The sequence below is a fragment of the Nuphar pumila genome, chromosome 8 (assembly GCF_984573655.1).
Source record: "Nuphar pumila chromosome 8, dmNupPumi1.hap1.1, whole genome shotgun sequence".
NCBI lineage: Eukaryota > Viridiplantae > Streptophyta > Magnoliopsida > Nymphaeales > Nymphaeaceae > Nuphar > Nuphar pumila.
Window position 1 is genome coordinate 6,086,825 of NC_143256.1, and position 17,767 is coordinate 6,104,591.

The window sequence follows — 17,767 nt, forward strand, 5'->3', positions numbered from 1 at the left end:
TGTAAACATCATGTATTTAATTCCCTTCACTACTCGAGGTTCTCCATATCCCAAACACTGGAATTGGATACTATTGACAGCAAAATATTTTGAATAATAGTCAAAAGGGAGAACTAAATATGCACCTCTTTGCTCTTCTTTTAAGGCTTTAATTAATAATTAATGATAGGTTGTGCGAGTAGGGGTATCAACAGGTCGGGTTTGGTTCGGAACCAGATCTCAATTTTTGGGTATGGTATCGGGTTCATGTATTAATCTGAGCTTCAAATCCGGACCCGGTTCTTAATCGGGTCTTCTTATTTATCACCATACCTGGGCACTATAGCAACATCTCTCACTCTCATTGACTGATGCCTCGCATATTTCTTATGCTGAGAATATACCAATGGAACAAACCAAGGAGAAGTGGACCAATTGAATCCGGCGATAAGGTCTATCTTTCCAAGAAACCAAAAAAAAAGTTTATTTTTAATAACCAAGATGACATAAATTACAAAGAAAAATTGAGTCCGTGCTGCTCCAGTTAGAACTTGTGTTTTTTTTAAAGGCAAGCTGGGATTAGGCAGGCCCCTACCTAGGGATGGCAGTGGGGCGGGGCGGGGGACAAGGTCTCCACCCCCACCCCCGCCCCGCCTCAAGATTAGAACCTCCATCCCCGCCGGGGATGGATTTTAACCTCCACCCCCGCCTTCATCCCCATTTCATGTCCTCCATCCCCGGTTCAAACGGGGATGAGGCGGGGCGGGGATATTGCGGGGAAAAGTGACGGGGTCGGGTTGGGGTGGGGATGAGGCAGGGAAAAGTGTATGTTCAACGCTTCCTCCATCCCCGAATGGGGATGGATTTTAACCTTCGTCCCCGCCTCCATCCCTGTTTCATACCCTTCATCCCCGGTCCAAACGGGGCGAGGCAGGGCTTTCCCCCCGGTCCACTGCCATCCCTACCCCTACCAGATATCTCTTAAGCCCCATGTGGCAGAGGGATTCGAACCTGAGCCTTCAGCTCCAGTTAGATGTTTGCCCCCTTAATAGCTTATAAAAAAGGGCGCTCTGTCTTCTCTTTTTCTATTTATTTTTTTTTTCTCTTTTAACATGAGATCTGATGCCATTATATAGTAAGAAGTTATATACTTTTCATAGTAATAAAAAATCTTTATAATGAGTCATATTCTCCAATGCATTAAATTAAAATATGGAAATTCTCCATTTCATTCATATATCACCTTCGTTTCTTTTCTTAATAAAATGCTTTATTGATTCGATACTTTAAAAAAAAAATTGTTTATTTCGTCAAAGATTTAGAACGGAAGGATAAAAATATACAATGATGACCAACTTTGCACGATGATGAAAGCCCTAAATATAAAGTTGAAGGTTAAATATGTGCTAAAACTGCATTAGAAATAGAAACTTGGTCATTTTACCCTAGCTCTACTCCATACCCCACTGATGAACATATTTTGTAGTCAAAGTAAGGGGATGGTCACATGTAAAACTTAGATACCCTAGGTAAACCTTAGCATTAAGTTGAACTGACCTAGCCCACGGGCCCTAAGTAGGTTGGTCCTTGTGAAGCTACATTCATGTCCAACAAGTCATGGCTAACTCTTGAGCTTAGGAGGTCAATGTCTACGATGCCGATGCCGACGAATCTTGACTGGCCTTTGACATGGCTTATTTGCATCCTTGTACAAGATTTTGACGCGTTGACCTCAAAGACGAACGGTCAAGATCTAACAATTATAGGACTCAAATGTTCCCCACAGGATCGACAGCTCAGAGCAGCTTCACAGATTCACTCCTCGATCAATCCAACTGGAGAAAATAAAAAAGAAAAAAGAAAAAAAAAAGCTAACTCAATGCACTAGGCCATGCTCCCACTAGACATAGTCAAACTCAGGCACTTTTTTTATCATTTTGGGCAAAAAAAATTCAAAGCAACGGTTAACTTTTTCCAGTGCAAAATAAGTTGCACCCTTGGCTCAAACCCCATAAATGCTACGTTGAGACAGATACCTTAGTGGGCTTATTTTTGAAACTTACCACTTGGTCGACATACAATCTCCACCAAGATCAAAAGCAGAGATTAGACAGGCCAGTCAGCGACGGCTGATCCTTTGCCACGTGGCAATATCTCAATGGGGGCATGAGAGCACGTGATTGGGCGAGCTCCCTCCGCCTAAAAGGGAATAAAAATCCAGATATTCTTTTTGGCCATATTCGCATATTCCTGTCCGCCGCGCCCTCCATATATCCACGACCCCGGTCTTCCTCCTCCGTTCCACCACTGCTCTCGGCCACGAACCGGCCGTTTTTTCCGGCGACAGGATTTCCCCAATTCCGTCCGATCTCAGATCGCAGAGGGAGAAGAAGAAGAAGGATGAAGTTTGGGAAGAGCCTGGGCAACCAGATCGAGGAGACGCTGCCCGAGTGGCGGGACAAGTTCCTGTCCTACAAGGAGCTCAAGAAGCGCCTCAAGCTGATCGACCCCAAGGGAGGAGACAGGGCCAAGAGGCCCAGGCTCTGCGACGAGGCCGAGGAGCCAGGTTCGTGTTGCAGCGAGGCGGCCGCGATGACGCCGGAAGAGCAGGACTTCGTTCGCCTCCTCGATTTCGAGCTCGAGAAGTTCAACGCCTTCTTCGTCGAGAAGGAGGAGGAATACGTCATTATCCAGAAGGTACCGGTTCTCCCTCAAAGTTGTTGTCGTTCTTTTCTTTGATTTCCGTGAAATTCGATGAAACTGGAAACCCTAGCTTGTTCAGAGAAAGGGTGAAATCTTCGTCTTTGATTCCTGTAGAATTCCCTGGCTTGCCTTACATGGTAGAGAATCTTCGATTAGGAATTCCAAGATTTTGAAATTTTGTGAATTTTACAGATTTGGTAGAAGGGCATGCTGTAGATCCGCTTTAGTTGAATTTTTAGGGTTGGTCTGATTTATGGGAAAGTGACCGCAGCCATATCTTTCCGGGAATTAGTGAGAGATGACATGAAAGAATGAGGCGATTTTTGGTGTTAAATTCGAATGAATGGAGAAACAAGAATCACATAAACGATGCCACGTGTAATTCACCATAGAGGCCTACTAATCAATCCAGATTGAATCGAGCATGACCCCATATTGAAATAGGTCTGGAATAAGCCAACTGACGTCGCCATGTTGGCAGCGCCAGAGGCACACCCATGTATCAATATTGCCGGATTATCTAAAGCATGATCTGTAGCACACTAGATCATAGAAAGCTTTGCTTTGAATGAGGCTTTTCTGTTCTAGTCAAGGGTACAATACGTTAAATCCCTCCCAATCATAAAAGGGATGGGCTTAGACTAGCAAGAAGCCATGTGTTTTATCTTGAAATGATGCGTGCAGGGATAAGGTGTCTATAAAATTTTGTATTTTCATTTAGAAATCATGCCTGCCCACCTTGGGGTGCTGGTTTTATGTTTGTTGATATCAACTAGTACAAAAATGAATACCAATGGTATGTTTATGTAGGTAAGTCATCAACCAATAGTGGTTGGTTGTCCATCTAGTTCTTACAAATATGTGCAATAAAAATAGTTTTTTGGGCTCTTTTTTATTTTACTTTTATTGTGTTGTGATGGTGAAGTTGCTGCAAGAAAGAGCAGAGAAGGCAAAGGATTCAAAAGAAGAGATGATAAAATTGAGGAAAGAGATTGTTGATTTTCATGGAGAAATGGTCCTCTTGGAGAATTACAGTGCTCTCAATTATACAGGTCCTTCCCTTCTCCCTTGCTTTCATTTGGACATCTGCGATAAATTAAATGTACTATGGCTTACGGGAAATTCGTCTACTTAGGAAAAAAATATTATGGATAAATCATAGAAATTTTCTGCAGCATCCTGCTGTTTTTTTGAGGTTGATATTGTTAGAAATTGTTCACAATTAAGCACATGTGTGTGAAGCTTCAAGCCAATATACCCTGGTAGTTAAGATTGTCATCAGTAATGCGCCTAATTTATGCTATATCTTTAGTTGAAGATGATGATCTGGCTTTGTTATTTCTATATATTTTGAGGTTGCATGAGAATGCACGTAGGATAAGTGCCTCAAAAATTTACTGAGGATAGTTGTCCAGTCATTTTCTTGCTGAAGTCATGTACATACAGCTTTATATTAGTGATGATAAATGATGTTTATCTTGTATTTTCTTTTATATAGAATAATACAATACGTGTCGTATAAAATAACAACAATGTGTTTACTAGCAAAATCCATTCGAAAGCTCTATTGCACGGTGAATTAGAGATAAATTTCCTTTCTTTTTCCTACTTTACACAAGGAATTAGGATTTTTTTCCCTTTGTTCCTTCAAACAAGGAATGAAGTATTGATTGTGGCGTATTAATGTTTGACATGTGATTGGTTAAATATTATGGATCTACATGATGTGATTCGCTTGGTTGCATGTGCCCGACCTTTTTTTTTTATTCCCATATGCAAGTTAGGGAATAAATGTCTTGGGATTCGACCCTTAGAGCCCCCAGCTATCTCATTTGACCCTCGAATGTGCACAAACTCAAAAAGTTTCTTTTAGATAATCATGACATAAAAAGTCTGTTTATCTTTTCAATTACAGAAAGTTGTGCATCACATGCTTCGAAGCTCTTGTATTTGACATGTCCAACAAACCCTTGAAATTATCTAACCAAAGCTATTATAGTTGGGGGAGTGCTTGACATAAAAAAGAAGAAAGAAAGAAAGAATTGAGACAACAATGAACCCGGAGTGTCAAGAATAGTGATAGAAGTCGAAAAAGGGGCAGTTTGTCAGCCAGATGCTTATCATAGAGATTGTAAAAAATTTCAAATTTCTCATGTTTTTATGAAACAAAGCTTGTCAAGGCAAACAAACAAATTAAATAGATATAAGAATAACATATTAAAATTTAATAAAATTGAAAGAAAATTAATTTTCTGTTTTAAAAATTGCAATAAAATGATAGTATCATGTTTTCTTAATGATATTTCATTTTAACCATAAAATAAAAATATATTTTAATAAATTTGCAAATTAATCACCACTTTTTGTTTTTTATGGATCACCTGTTCTATGTGATCTTTTAAAAATATTGTGATATTTCATATTTGTGACATAGATGCCAACATTTCAAACACCAATATTCTCAAACACATAATCAATGTTTTTCATCTGCCTAGTTCAAGTTAACAGACACTTGGGGTGTATTTGAATTCCCTGGATCTGGTTTGACCTTTTTTTCTGATCACCTATGCGTTGACTCGAAGACATGTGATGCAACTTCAACTCACAAGTTTGAAAATTCTTTAAAAAATAGGACACAAGGACATGGATTTTTTAATTTTTTTATTCAACAAAAAAGTATTTTGCAACTGTTCATTTCACTGTCGCTGAATATCATGATATTTTCAGATTTTTGCATTTGTAATTTTTTTTCAAGGAGAATAGAAGGCAAAGCATCACAACAAATTGAAGATATAGCTATCATATATTTATCATATTATTATTAATAGGTTTTAAAATTTATTTAATTATTGTTTACTTTTTCTGCTTTTCAAAAAGATGGCAAGATTTTTAAATACAATTAACTTATTTTAAAACTCATTTGATAAAGATATCGTCTATGTGGCAACAAGATGTGTTGGCGATGCCTTTATTGACATGGTTCATATTCATAAATTGATGCACACACATGTGGATTCATGCATGCGATGTATCTAAATCAAGGTTGCCAGACTAGGAAGCGAAAGCGGAAATGATACGGAAAGCGAGAAGCGATGTATTTTAAAATGTATAGGAAGTGGGAAGCGAGGAATATTATAAAAGAAATATAAGAATTGTATGAGAATCAAAATGAAACACACAATAAAAAACTAAAATAAAGTGACTAATATTAAATTTCATGATTTTTTTAATGTAAGAATTAAAATTTTAACAAAATCTAAAAATGATGACTACCAATTTAGAGAAAACACATGAAAGTGAGTGAGAAGAGTGAGAGAAAACACATAAAAAAACATGAAAAGTTGAGTAGGAGATCATATAAGAAGAATAGGTGAAGCATGTGGAAAGCATAGAAGCGTGGGGGAATTGAGGTTCTCATCAAGTTTCGGAAGCGTGGAGTATCGTGCTTCCGAAGCGAGCTTCCCACCTATCTAAGAAGCTTCCGGTAACTCTGATCTAAATCCTTCACAGAGAGAGAGAGAGAGAGAGAGAGAGAGAGAGAGAGAGAGAGAGAGAGAGAGAGCTTTGCTATCATATATAAGTACTTGTTGGCGTGAGCTGTGAGAGAAAATTTTGCCATCATATCCCAGCACTTGTGGGCGAGTGAAGTATATGAGATCGCATGCTTCATTGTTAGAATTTGTACTAGATACATCACTGAAGGACTCACTGCATGTGAATTAGGTAAAACTGGTCAGTTTGGCTTTGAGTGGGCCAAGTTGCCCAAGTCTTTCATGGGACAAGATAATTCCATCCTGTTTCTTACTTGGACAACCCAGTAAGACTGGATGACTGTCATAGCCATTAGTGATGCAGTTATTCTGCCAACCAGCTGAAGCTTGCTTTCCTTATCACATTCTTTTATATATTCAAGATGAATCTTCAAGCTGATTTTCTTGTTCTTAATATTGTCTACTTTGTATGGATCTGTAGGGCTGGTGAAGATCCTAAAGAAATATGATAAACGCACAGGTGCTCCCATGCGGTTGCCCTTCATTCAGAGGGTCTTACAGCAACCATTTTTTAGCACTGATCTCCTCTATAAGCTTGTGAAAGAGTGTGAGAGAATGCTTGATCAGATTTTTACAGTAGATGGGCCAACTATTTCAGGCACCACAGAAGGTTGTGAAGCTGAGCCTGATGATAGGAAAACAGGGAGCAGCAAACCTATGTTGAAAGAAGCCCCAGAGCTAGAAGAGATAGAGCACATGGAGAGCTTTTACATGAAGAGCACGATATCAGCATTGCGGGTTTTGAAAGAAATCAGAAGTGGTAGTTCTACTGTTAGTGTTTTCTCCTTGCCTCCAATACAGACTACAGGGGCAGAGGAAAGTTGGAGTAAGATACCTCATCTTGAACAGATCAAAGTATCAAAGTAGAATATGAAAACAGTGAAACTTTAATATGTTGTACATTAGTTTAATCCAGATGATTGAAAGTTATCAGCCACGGTTCTAACAAAAAGGAAGAAAAATGACCATTCAAGGATGTATTTTGAAACTCTCAAACCGTCTTTTCTTTTTCTTTTTTATTTTGTATGATAATGAGCAATCACATCTTATTTGGCTTGTAAATCTTCTACCATCTATGTAAGTGTCTCTAGCTTTTATTCCTAGTAGAATTTTTGGGGCAAGACTTTGGAAATTGGTTTGTCAAATTGGGATTTGGCAACTTTGAGGGCTAAGATTTGTCTTAGTTTGGCAACTTCTGAATTATGTAACTTCCTGTTGGTGGCTAAAGGCATGGTTCAAGTCCTACAAGTCCTTTCTTGTGGTATGGAGGAGTGAATCATGAGGTTGCCTCTGCTTAGCTTCACTTGACTTGATTCATTTCTGGTAAACATGGTTTGAGTGAGTTTAGTACTTGGCTGGGAATAAGTTACAAGCTGAAAGCCTCTGCTGTCACTCGGGTTACCATGAAACCACTTTGTTGTCTTTGTGATCAAATCTTGGTGGCCTTGATGATGACTTGGTAAGATATGGCAAAACTTTAAGGTTTGGAATTTTGAGGAGACTTGCTAGGTACCCTAACAGGGAAACTCACCGTTTTTCTTGGATGTAAATAGAACATGCTCAGGGAAGCATCAGAATGTCATACACATTGTAGCGGCATCGGTAAACATCCCATGATGTTTATGTGAACGCCAACTCTAAGAAACCTTTTTGAATGCACTCTGTTTCTTTTCCTGGGCAAGATTTATTTCTAGAGTTGTGGGGACCAGTGACCAGTCTCAAGTTCCTTTAGAGGTGCCATGTCTCTTGTTTCCTATGTTTCTGGGCAATTGCTTGCCGTGGCCAGTGTTATCATCATCATGGTACTATTCTCTATATTTAAAAGCTTTTCCTCTCTTTCAAAAATTACAAGCAGCACCATGGAGTAACAAGCTTTCACCCATCTACTTGACTATACGGGCTACCTTAATTCATGTTATTAAGGTCCTACTGAAGTTGAGCCAGTGTGTGTGTGTAGGGAATGTATTTCTACACTCTACTGTACTCTGGCAAAAAACGATAGTTCTCAGCTTTGTCAGATCCAACTGTCCCCATGAATGTGTAGCATGGTTCATTTATTTGGAGTTGCAGTTTGTCTCAATGGTGCTTCATGGACTAGAGATTGATGAAGTTTGTAAAAAACCTGAGTTACTTAGATAATCTAAAGAATGTTTTCTTGCTAAACAAATTATATAGAGCATATCTGGAAGGTACCATTTTTTTTAATTTCTACTAAAGGGTACGGGGCTAATGATTGTAGCCAATATTTTCTTATAGCCAAAATGCTGTGGCTAAATGCAAAGTCACTCTTAAGCATATATAGTCTGCCCCTAAATCGCTCATTGGAACAAGTCTACCTTTTGACCAGCCATTCTGCTTTTTCTTGGTATGCTTTAGGGTCCACTTCTACTCAAATATTAACAAAAAAATGTTGTATTCTATCTGCGAATTCTTGTCAGATAGTTCATCATTCTCCTTGATTTGTTCGGCAAAATGCATGAGTTAGGAGATGCTGAAATTTCATGAATCTTATCAGCTTGAGCATGAATTATGGTTACCACCCTGCCTGGGGACTATTTTGATTTGGATGTTTTGTTTAGAATGCATTCTGATGCTGAAATAAAGCAAAGAGAAAATATCAAACCAGCTGATATGGGTCGAATGAGATAGCTGGATGGTTAAATTAGACCATCATAAACAAGGGATCTCGTGTTTGAATTCCATGGGAGGTTATCCCCAGGCTTGCGTATCTAAAAAAGGTCAACTGGTATGAAAGTGCTGTGAACTTCATTGTAAAGCAACAAAAATAATATGATTTTGGCATTCCTTGAGCATACACATAGGAAAAGATCTGAAAGGATGCTGAATTATTTGGAATTGAAAGAGAATATAGGAGATTTGAAAGGAAAGGGAACTAGTAACTGCTAGTTTCATCAGTTTCATTGCCCTTGCTACTTATACTCCTTGCAGTGCAGTCGATATGTTTATGCTACTGTCTGCTATTAATATTGCTATCACTGTTGGTGCTACCACCAGTACTGCTGTAACTTTGTTCATTAAAGGGTTTGGTTAATGTGTTGCATGATGGCATCCTGATGCAAAACCAAAACAGGATTTGCAGGAAAATCTACCCAACTATAACTACCACTATGATTATATAAGAAAAACTGGGGAATCCTAAGAAATTAATTGACAAACTAAACGTAACTGAAATAAATGGAAATTAACTGACATCAAGTCTCAACTCAACTGTCTAACCACATGAATGTCTCATCTATTTATAGATGAGGAGATTCAAATCCTAATGAGTTTAGGCTTGCTATTTTGATAAACATAAATTAAAAAGCATTCTAAGCTAATAAAACTACCAAATTAATGGTCATGATTTTTTTTGAGAATATTTTAGGTCGATCTTTTCACCAAATAATCATTGGTTAACTCATAAGAGTAAAATTTATCATGCAGATGGAACATAATCCTCTATGATTTTAATACAATATCCTTTAAAATAATGTATTTCTTAGTTCACTAAGTGGCCATCAGTTTCGTCAGAGGAATGATAAATACAAGGTTGATTTGTTTATTTAGAGAAAAGAAATCAGTTTTGGATCTTTTCCCCATGTACCAATACTGAGAAATAGATGGTTCATTGAATCTAGCTAGTCTATAAAGAGATGGGAAGCAGAGTCTTAATGATCTGTCTTTGAGGGGCAACAGCAATCTGATGGTGAACTCTCTAACTGTAAGTGGGTCAATAACATCGACTAATGATTTGGACATGTTGGGGTTCCTCTTTTCTGGTTGGTGGCGTTCTTGATCTCTTCCAAATGAAGCATTTTGGTGGCAGTGATGATGATGATGATTAAATTGCCACCATCACCATTACAACAACCGCCACTACCACCATCACTAGCATCATGGTCATGGCCATCAACCAACAAGTTCGCAGAATAATTAAAAAAAGCCTTTAATGGTAAAGATTGACTACATTGAAGTGTACAAGGGCATGGTAAGATCCACTGATCATATATAATTTGTCATGGTAAGCCTTCCTCAGTTCTTCTAGGGTTACAAGAGCTAATTTAGAGGTTGTAATATATTATCCTTAAAAATATGGTACCAAATAACCCTGATCTTATTTAAGTCCTTAAAAAAATAAATACTTTCATAACTTGTAAGAACTCCATAAGTTTGTAGCATCATATGGCAAACAGATTTAGACAATTTGCTTTAAAAAATGTGGTAATCTTGTTCACCTAGATTGTTGCTATGGTCTATAAATACACGATTAGTAACTTAGTATTCGCTTGAGTCTCAATAAAAAAGTTATTTTTTGTCCAAAAAAAGAAAAGGGATACGCACACTACAATGAAGTTTCTTTGTCAATCATATATGATTAAGGAGTTAGGAGGGGTAGTCATGATCATGGCAAAAAACATTTTTAAATCACCAAAATTTGAAGATATTTAATGGAATTTAAAATTTGTTCTGCCCCTGCTATTCTGTAAAAAATGTTGCTTACACCTTGCAACTGAAGGGAATAAAATAGAAAATGGAGAGAAAAGTTGAGAACAATTATGGAGAATGACTTCTAATACTTTTACTCAAAAAGGCTCTTCACACTTTGATACCTACAATGACTCTTAGACTAGGTTTTCATAGCACTATTAAGACCTTTCTAGATGTATTGAGACTCCAAAAGATTCTTAGAAACTTGTACCTATTTAATAACTCTAGAAGACTCTTAGAAACTTGTACATATTCAATAATTCTAGAAGAGACTCTTAGAAACTTGTACCTATTTAATAACTCTAGAAGACTCTTAGAGACTTGTACATACTCAATAATTCTAGAAGAGACTCTTAGAAACTTGTACCTATTTAATAACTCTAGAAGACTCTTAGAGACTTGTACATACTCAATAATTCTAGAAGAGACTCTTAGAAACTTGTACCTATTTAATAACTCTAGAAGACTCTTAGAGACTTGTACATACTCAATAATTCTAGAAGACTCTTAGAAGCTTGTACATACTCAATAATTCTAGAAGACTCTTATTCAAGTTTAACTTATTCTCAACAATGCCTCTTCTAAATTAAACTTGCTCCTTACGCCCAATCTTTCTACATTTCTCTTGAAGACTTGTCCACTAAGTGGATTTGTGAAAATATCTGCCATCTGATCTTCCGTTCTGCAGTACTCCACATGAACATCACCTTCATTCACAAGTTCCCTCAGAAAATGATACCGAATCCGAATGTGTTTGGTCCTTCCATGAAGAACTGGATCTTTCGCAACTGAGATAGTTGAGTTGTTGTCACAGAAAAGAGTTGTTGGGTTATTTTGCTTCTGTTTCAAACTCTCCAAAATTCCACGCAACCAGATTAACTGACAACCTGCAAAAGATGAAGCAATATATTCTGCTTCTGTAGTAGAAAGCACAACAATTTGTTGTTTCTTTGAGCTCCACGAAATTGCTCCACTTCCAAGATTAAATACATAACCTGAAGTACTTCTGCTATCATCAACACTCCCTGCTAAGTCACTATCAGTATAACCAATAAGGTTGACTGCAACATTAGTTTCATAAAGAATTCCATAATCGATAGTTCCTTTCACATATCTTAGAATTCTTTTTGCAACTTCCCAATGATTTGAATATGGCTTATCCATGAATCTACTCACCAAACTGACAACATACATAATGTCAGGCCTTGTGGATGTGAGATACATTAGATTTCCAACCAAACTTCTAAACATAGTGGAATTGACAAGTTTTCCTTCACCTTCTTTAGATAGCTTCAAACCTGAAATGCATGGAGTCGAAACTGGATTAGCATTCTCCATCTTGAACTTCTTCAAGATCTCTTTTGCATAGCTCTCCTGTGAAATAAAAATTCCTTTCTTGGTTTGATAAACTTCAATACCAAGAAAATGATGCAATTCACCCAAATCTGTCATCTCAAACTCTGCCATCATTGAGTTCTTAAACTCATTCAACATCTGCATATCATTCCCTGTGAAAATTAGATCATCAACATAAAGACTTACAACAATGAATCTTCCTTCTGAATTTGCTTTGATGTAGAGAGTATGCTCATATGGACATTTCTGAAATCCACACTTTTCAAAATATGAATTGATGCGGCTGTACCATGCTCTGGGTGATTGCTTCAACCCGTACAAAGCTTTCTTCAACTTGTACACTTTATTCTCTTCTCCTTCCTTAACAAACCCAGGTGGTTGGTCAATATAGACTTCTTCATTAAGAACCCCATTCAAGAACGCAGATTTCACGTCCATTTGAAAAAGCTTCCAATTATTCTGAGCAGCAAGAGAAATAATTAAACGAACATTCTCAAGTCTTGAAACAGGAGCAAATACCTCTGTAAAATCTTCTCCTTCTTTTTGCTTGTACCCTTTTGCTACCAGCCTTGCCTTGTGCTTGTTGATAGAGCCATCTGGATTCATTTTTGTCTTGTACACCCACTTTACTCCAATAGAGCTTTTGTGTGATGGTAAATCTGTAAGCTCCCATGTATCATTGTTTTCAATTGAAACAATTTCTTCTTTCATGGCTCTCCTCCATTTTTCTTCTTGACATGCATCATCAAAAGAAATTGGATCTTCACCTGCAAAGAAGGCAAAAAATATGGCATCATTTTGACTAATTTCTTCTGTGACATCATATAATTCTTGGATTCTTCTCATTTTTTTTATAGGGCTGCTTGATGAAGTACTTGGGGAAGCAAGAGAATTTCCTGCTTGGGCACCATTTTCATTATTTTCAAATGCTAGACCATTCTCTTCTTCTTCAATCTCAAAAGGAAAGATAGGCAATTTTTCCTTTTCTGCCTCTAAGTCTTCAAATATGGAATTTTCATCAAATCGAACATCTCGACTGATCACAATCTTCTTTGTCACCGGGTTGTACAGCTTGTAAGCCTTGCTTCTTTCGCTGTAGCCTATGAAAATACACTTCTCTGATTTATCATCCAACTTGTTTCTCATAGCATCTGGAACATGAGCATAAGCCACGCTCCCGAATACCTTAAGATGGTGAACACTAGGCTTTGAACCATACCATGCTTCATGTGGTGTGCAATTTTCCAAGCTTATTGTTGGTGATCTGTTAATAAGATAAACTGCACAAGAAACAGCTTCTGCCCAAAATCTTCTTGACAACTTCTTCTTCTTAAGAATGCATCGCGCCATCTCCATAATTGTCCGATTCTTTCTTTCACATACACCATTTTGCTGTGGTGTATGTCGGACTGTCATTTCATGTCGAATACCATTGTCCTTGCAATATTTTTCAAACTCATTTGAAAAATATTCACCTCCGCGGTCAGTCCGCAAAGTATTGATTTTCAGCCTAGTAAATGTTTCAACTTCCGCCTTGAAGTCTTTGAATTTCTGAAAAGCTTCAGATTTTTCTTTGACACAATACACCCAAACTTTTCGTGAGTAATCATCAATGAAAGAGATAAAATAACGATTACCTCCCAAAGATGTCACCGTCATCGGACCACAAAGATCTGAATAAATAAGCTCCAAAGGTCTTGTTGCACGCCATGATGATTGAGGAGGAAATGGATTTCTGTGTTGCTTTCCGAGTTGGCATGCTTCACAAACTTCATCAAGATGATCAATTTGAGGCAAGCCTTTGACCATCATCTTCTTTGAGAGAAGCTTTAAATTTCCATAATTCAAGTGTCCATATCTATCATGCCATAGCTTAGAAACTCTATTATCAATACTTGTAAAACAAGACAAATTTTTATTTTGAAGAGTGAGTGAAAAGAGATTATTTGAAGCAACTCCAACTCTTGCAATAATTTGCTTTTTCCTTGACAAGTAGCAAGCCATGTCATGAAAATGAATGTCATATCCCTTCTTCAAAAGATTCCCCACACTAAGCAAATTATTTTTTAAACCAGGAACAAAATAAATTTCAGACATTTTCTCAATTTTTCCTGATTTTGTTTTGAACTCCATTTCACCAACACCACTAATTTTGTAAGCCTTTCCATCTCCTACTTTAACTTCACCATAATTAGATTCAAACAACTTAGAAAATAATTTTTTGTTACCTGTCATATGTTTGCTAGCACCACTGTCTATGTACCAGACATCATCAAGACCTCCACCATGAGACACAAGCAACAAAGTGTCATGATTTTGTTCTTGGTTTTTGTTTTCATACACCAAACGAGCATCATGCCTTTCTTTCTCCTTGTACCCGCATTCACTTGCCATATGACCAGGTTTGTGGCAATTATAGCATTCAAAATAGCTACGGCTTCTCCCTCTTTGATTTCCACGACCTCTTCCTCTTTGCGAGCTTTTGAAATTTTGATTTTGATTCAAGTCATTCTCCTTGCTTGAATAATCGCCTCTTCCACGAGCATATGAGGCTCTTCCTCTAAAGCTTTCACTTCTTCCACGACCACGTCCTCGACCTCTTTGATTTTTGAAATTCTCCTTCTCATTTAGAGACAATTTCGACTGGAGTGCTTGATCCAAAACTACTTCTTTCTTCTTTTTTATTAGCCTTTCTTCATGAGCTTGCAACGAGCCCGTAAGTTCATCAATGGTCATGGAATTCAAGTCCTTTGATTCTTCAATGGCTACCACAATGTAGTCAAATTTTGAATCCAAAGAACGAAGAATTTTCTCAATAACACAAACATCATCCATAGTTTCACCATTTCTTTTTAATTGGTTAACTATAGATAATACTCGTGAACAATAATCAGAAACTGATTCTGACTCCGTTTTGTGCAAACATTCAAACTCACCTCGAAGAGTTTGCAAACGAACCCTTTTTACCTTTTCACCTCCTTTAAATGAACTTTCCAAAATCTCCCATGCTTGCTTTGAGGAAGTAGCACACGCAATCTTCTCAAAAGCGACTTCATTTGAGGTTACTCCTTGGTAGATTACCACAAGAGCTTTCTTATCTTTCTTTCTTGACGCTTTTAGACTCTCTCTTTGAGCCTGTGACATTTCTTCTTCATTTTCAACTTCAACATAGCCTTTTTCGACTATCTCCCACAATTCTTGAGATCCAAGAATAGCTTTCATTTGGATACTCCAATTGCCGTAATTTTCTTTGGCTAATTGAGGGATGAAAGGAAGAGGAATAGAGTTGCTCATTTTAATCGAACAAAGCTCTAATACCAATTTGAAGGGAATAAAATAGAAAATGGAGAGAAAAGTTGAGAACAATTATGGAGAATGACTTCTAATACTTTTACTCAAAAAGGCTCTTCACACTTTGATACCTACAATGACTCTTAGACTAGGCTTTTATAGCACTATTAAGACCTTTCTAGATGTATTGAGACTCCAAAAGATTCTTAGAAACTTGTACCTATTTAATAACTCTAGAAGACTCTTAGAAACTTGTACATACTCAATAATTCTAGAAGAGACTCTTAGAAACTTGTACCTATTTAATAACTCTAGAAGACTCTTAGAGACTTGTACATACTCAATAATTCTAGAAGAGACTCTTAGAAACTTGTACCTATTTAATAACTCTAGAAGACTCTTAGAGACTTGTACATGCTCAATAATTCTAGAAGACTCTTAGAAGCTTGTACATACTCAATAATTCTAGAAGACTCTTATTCAAGTTTAATTTATTCTCAACAACAATTGTGCATACTGATACACATATTAAAATAAACACGGGATTAAGAGGGTATTTGTTTTATCCTTATGAAAGAGGTCTTTCATAGCCTCTTTTTGGAGTTCGGTTACACTCATTCCCCGTCATCCCCATCATCATACCCCATTCAGGATCTCATTGGCGCAAGTTGTTTTGATCAAATTTGATCACATAGATGGATTCTGTATGGACAATTTGATAGGAATCAACCTTTGGATTGCACTTTTTTAATAAAAACAAAAAGACTTTAAATCAACAAATTTTAGCATGTTTTATAGCTGTTGATTTTTTAATCAACATAAACTCCTATACAAAGGTCGTATTTTAGTGATTAAAATATTTATATTCACTAAAGTGAATTACGTAGATCATATCTATGAGGTAGATTTGATCAAAATAGCTTGCATCAGTGAGATGCCAAGATGGGGTATGAAGATAGGGTTGACATAGGGGATGAATGGAACTGAACTCTTTCTGAGGATGAAACAAACATTTTCATGAGAATTACGTAGATCATAAACAAACATTTTAATTTATAACTTAGATTTTTTTACAGATGAGGATGAGATCTTCTTCACTTGAGTTACTGGAGTCTCTCCTTGATTTCTTGTAACATTTAGATATTTGCCACCCTTATCATCCTTGAATTTAGGATCTTCAAGATAAACTCTGTTGGAGACAATCCCATTAGGTCCTTGATTTGATCCTTCCAAATCAGCATGGTTATCTTATCCTTCCTGATGTAGTTATCTGCATGCTCATTAGATCTTCTGTCTGCGGCGTTACAATATTTTCTGATCTTATCTCCATCAGCCCCCCTCAAACTTGACCTGAGTTGGATTTAAAGTTCAAATTTGCTTCTTAATTTTTCAAAATCTTGTTTAGCCAAAGCCTCAGTAAAGATATCAGCTACTTGGTTCTTTGAAGGCACATATATGGTCTCTAATAATCTGTGAGCCACTTTTTTAGAAACAAAGTGGTAATCAATTTTCACACGTTTCATTTTAGAGTAGAACACCCACTTTGTCTAAACTTGTATGGCAAATAATTAGTTATCACAACATGAGCAAGAGTGGTTTAGCTAGATACACACCAAGATCATGTAAGATGAATGTTAACCAAATTAATTCTGTAGTGGCCGAGGCCATGACCTTATATTCTACCTTAGAACTAAAATGAGCCACAAATGATCGCTTCTTAGCACTCCCAAGAGATCCAGTTAACACCTAAGAAGGTAGAGTACCCTAAGGTGGCTTTTTTGGTGAGCGGGCAATCAGCCCAATTGACATATGAAAAGCATACAACTCAAGAGAAGACTGTGCTAAAAGATGAATTCCCAAGTTTAGTGTTCCATGAACATAATGAATTCTTTTAACCATTTGAAAATGAAAATTGTTGGATTTTACATAAACTGACTCACGTAATTAACACTGAAAGATATATCAGGTATGGTAAAAGTTAAATACTGAAGTCCTCTAACTAAGCTTTTGTACAACGTTTGATCTGAAAAACGAACTTCCCCATCTTTGATAGGTCTTAAATTGGAAATCATAGGAGTTGTGAGCACCTATCATTTATGCTTTATCAAGAAGTTCATATGCATATCTTTTTCAATTTAAATACAATCCTCCAAAAAAATTTGTGAACTTCAATGCCAAGAAAGAAATGTAAAAAAACCAAGGTCATTCATACTAAATTATTATCTGACTTTGGTCTATAAATTCCTAAATGAAACTTGAATTGCTACCCATAAGAATTATATCATCAACATAAAGAAGCAGAATAAAAATGCCTCTTTTATTTTGACAAGTAAATAGTGATGAATCAACAATGCTAGAGTGGAATCCCATAAATAATAAAAATTTGTTGAAGCGATGAT

General features: G+C 36.9%; 1 protein-coding gene across 1 annotated transcript; it reads left to right on the top strand.

Annotated features, from left to right (window-relative positions):
- Positions 1 to 2,292: 2,292 nt before the first annotated feature.
- On the top strand, positions 2,293 to 7,354 carry LOC149829505 (SPX domain-containing protein 1-like). The gene is made up of 3 exons (XM_090015563.1): positions 2,293 to 2,676; positions 3,608 to 3,734; positions 6,655 to 7,354. Exons 1-3 carry the CDS (start codon positions 2,380 to 2,382, stop codon positions 7,098 to 7,100), a joined length of 870 nt encoding a protein of 289 aa, XP_089871689.1. The 5' UTR covers positions 2,293 to 2,379; the 3' UTR covers positions 7,101 to 7,354.
- Positions 7,355 to 17,767: the final 10,413 nt, after the last annotated feature.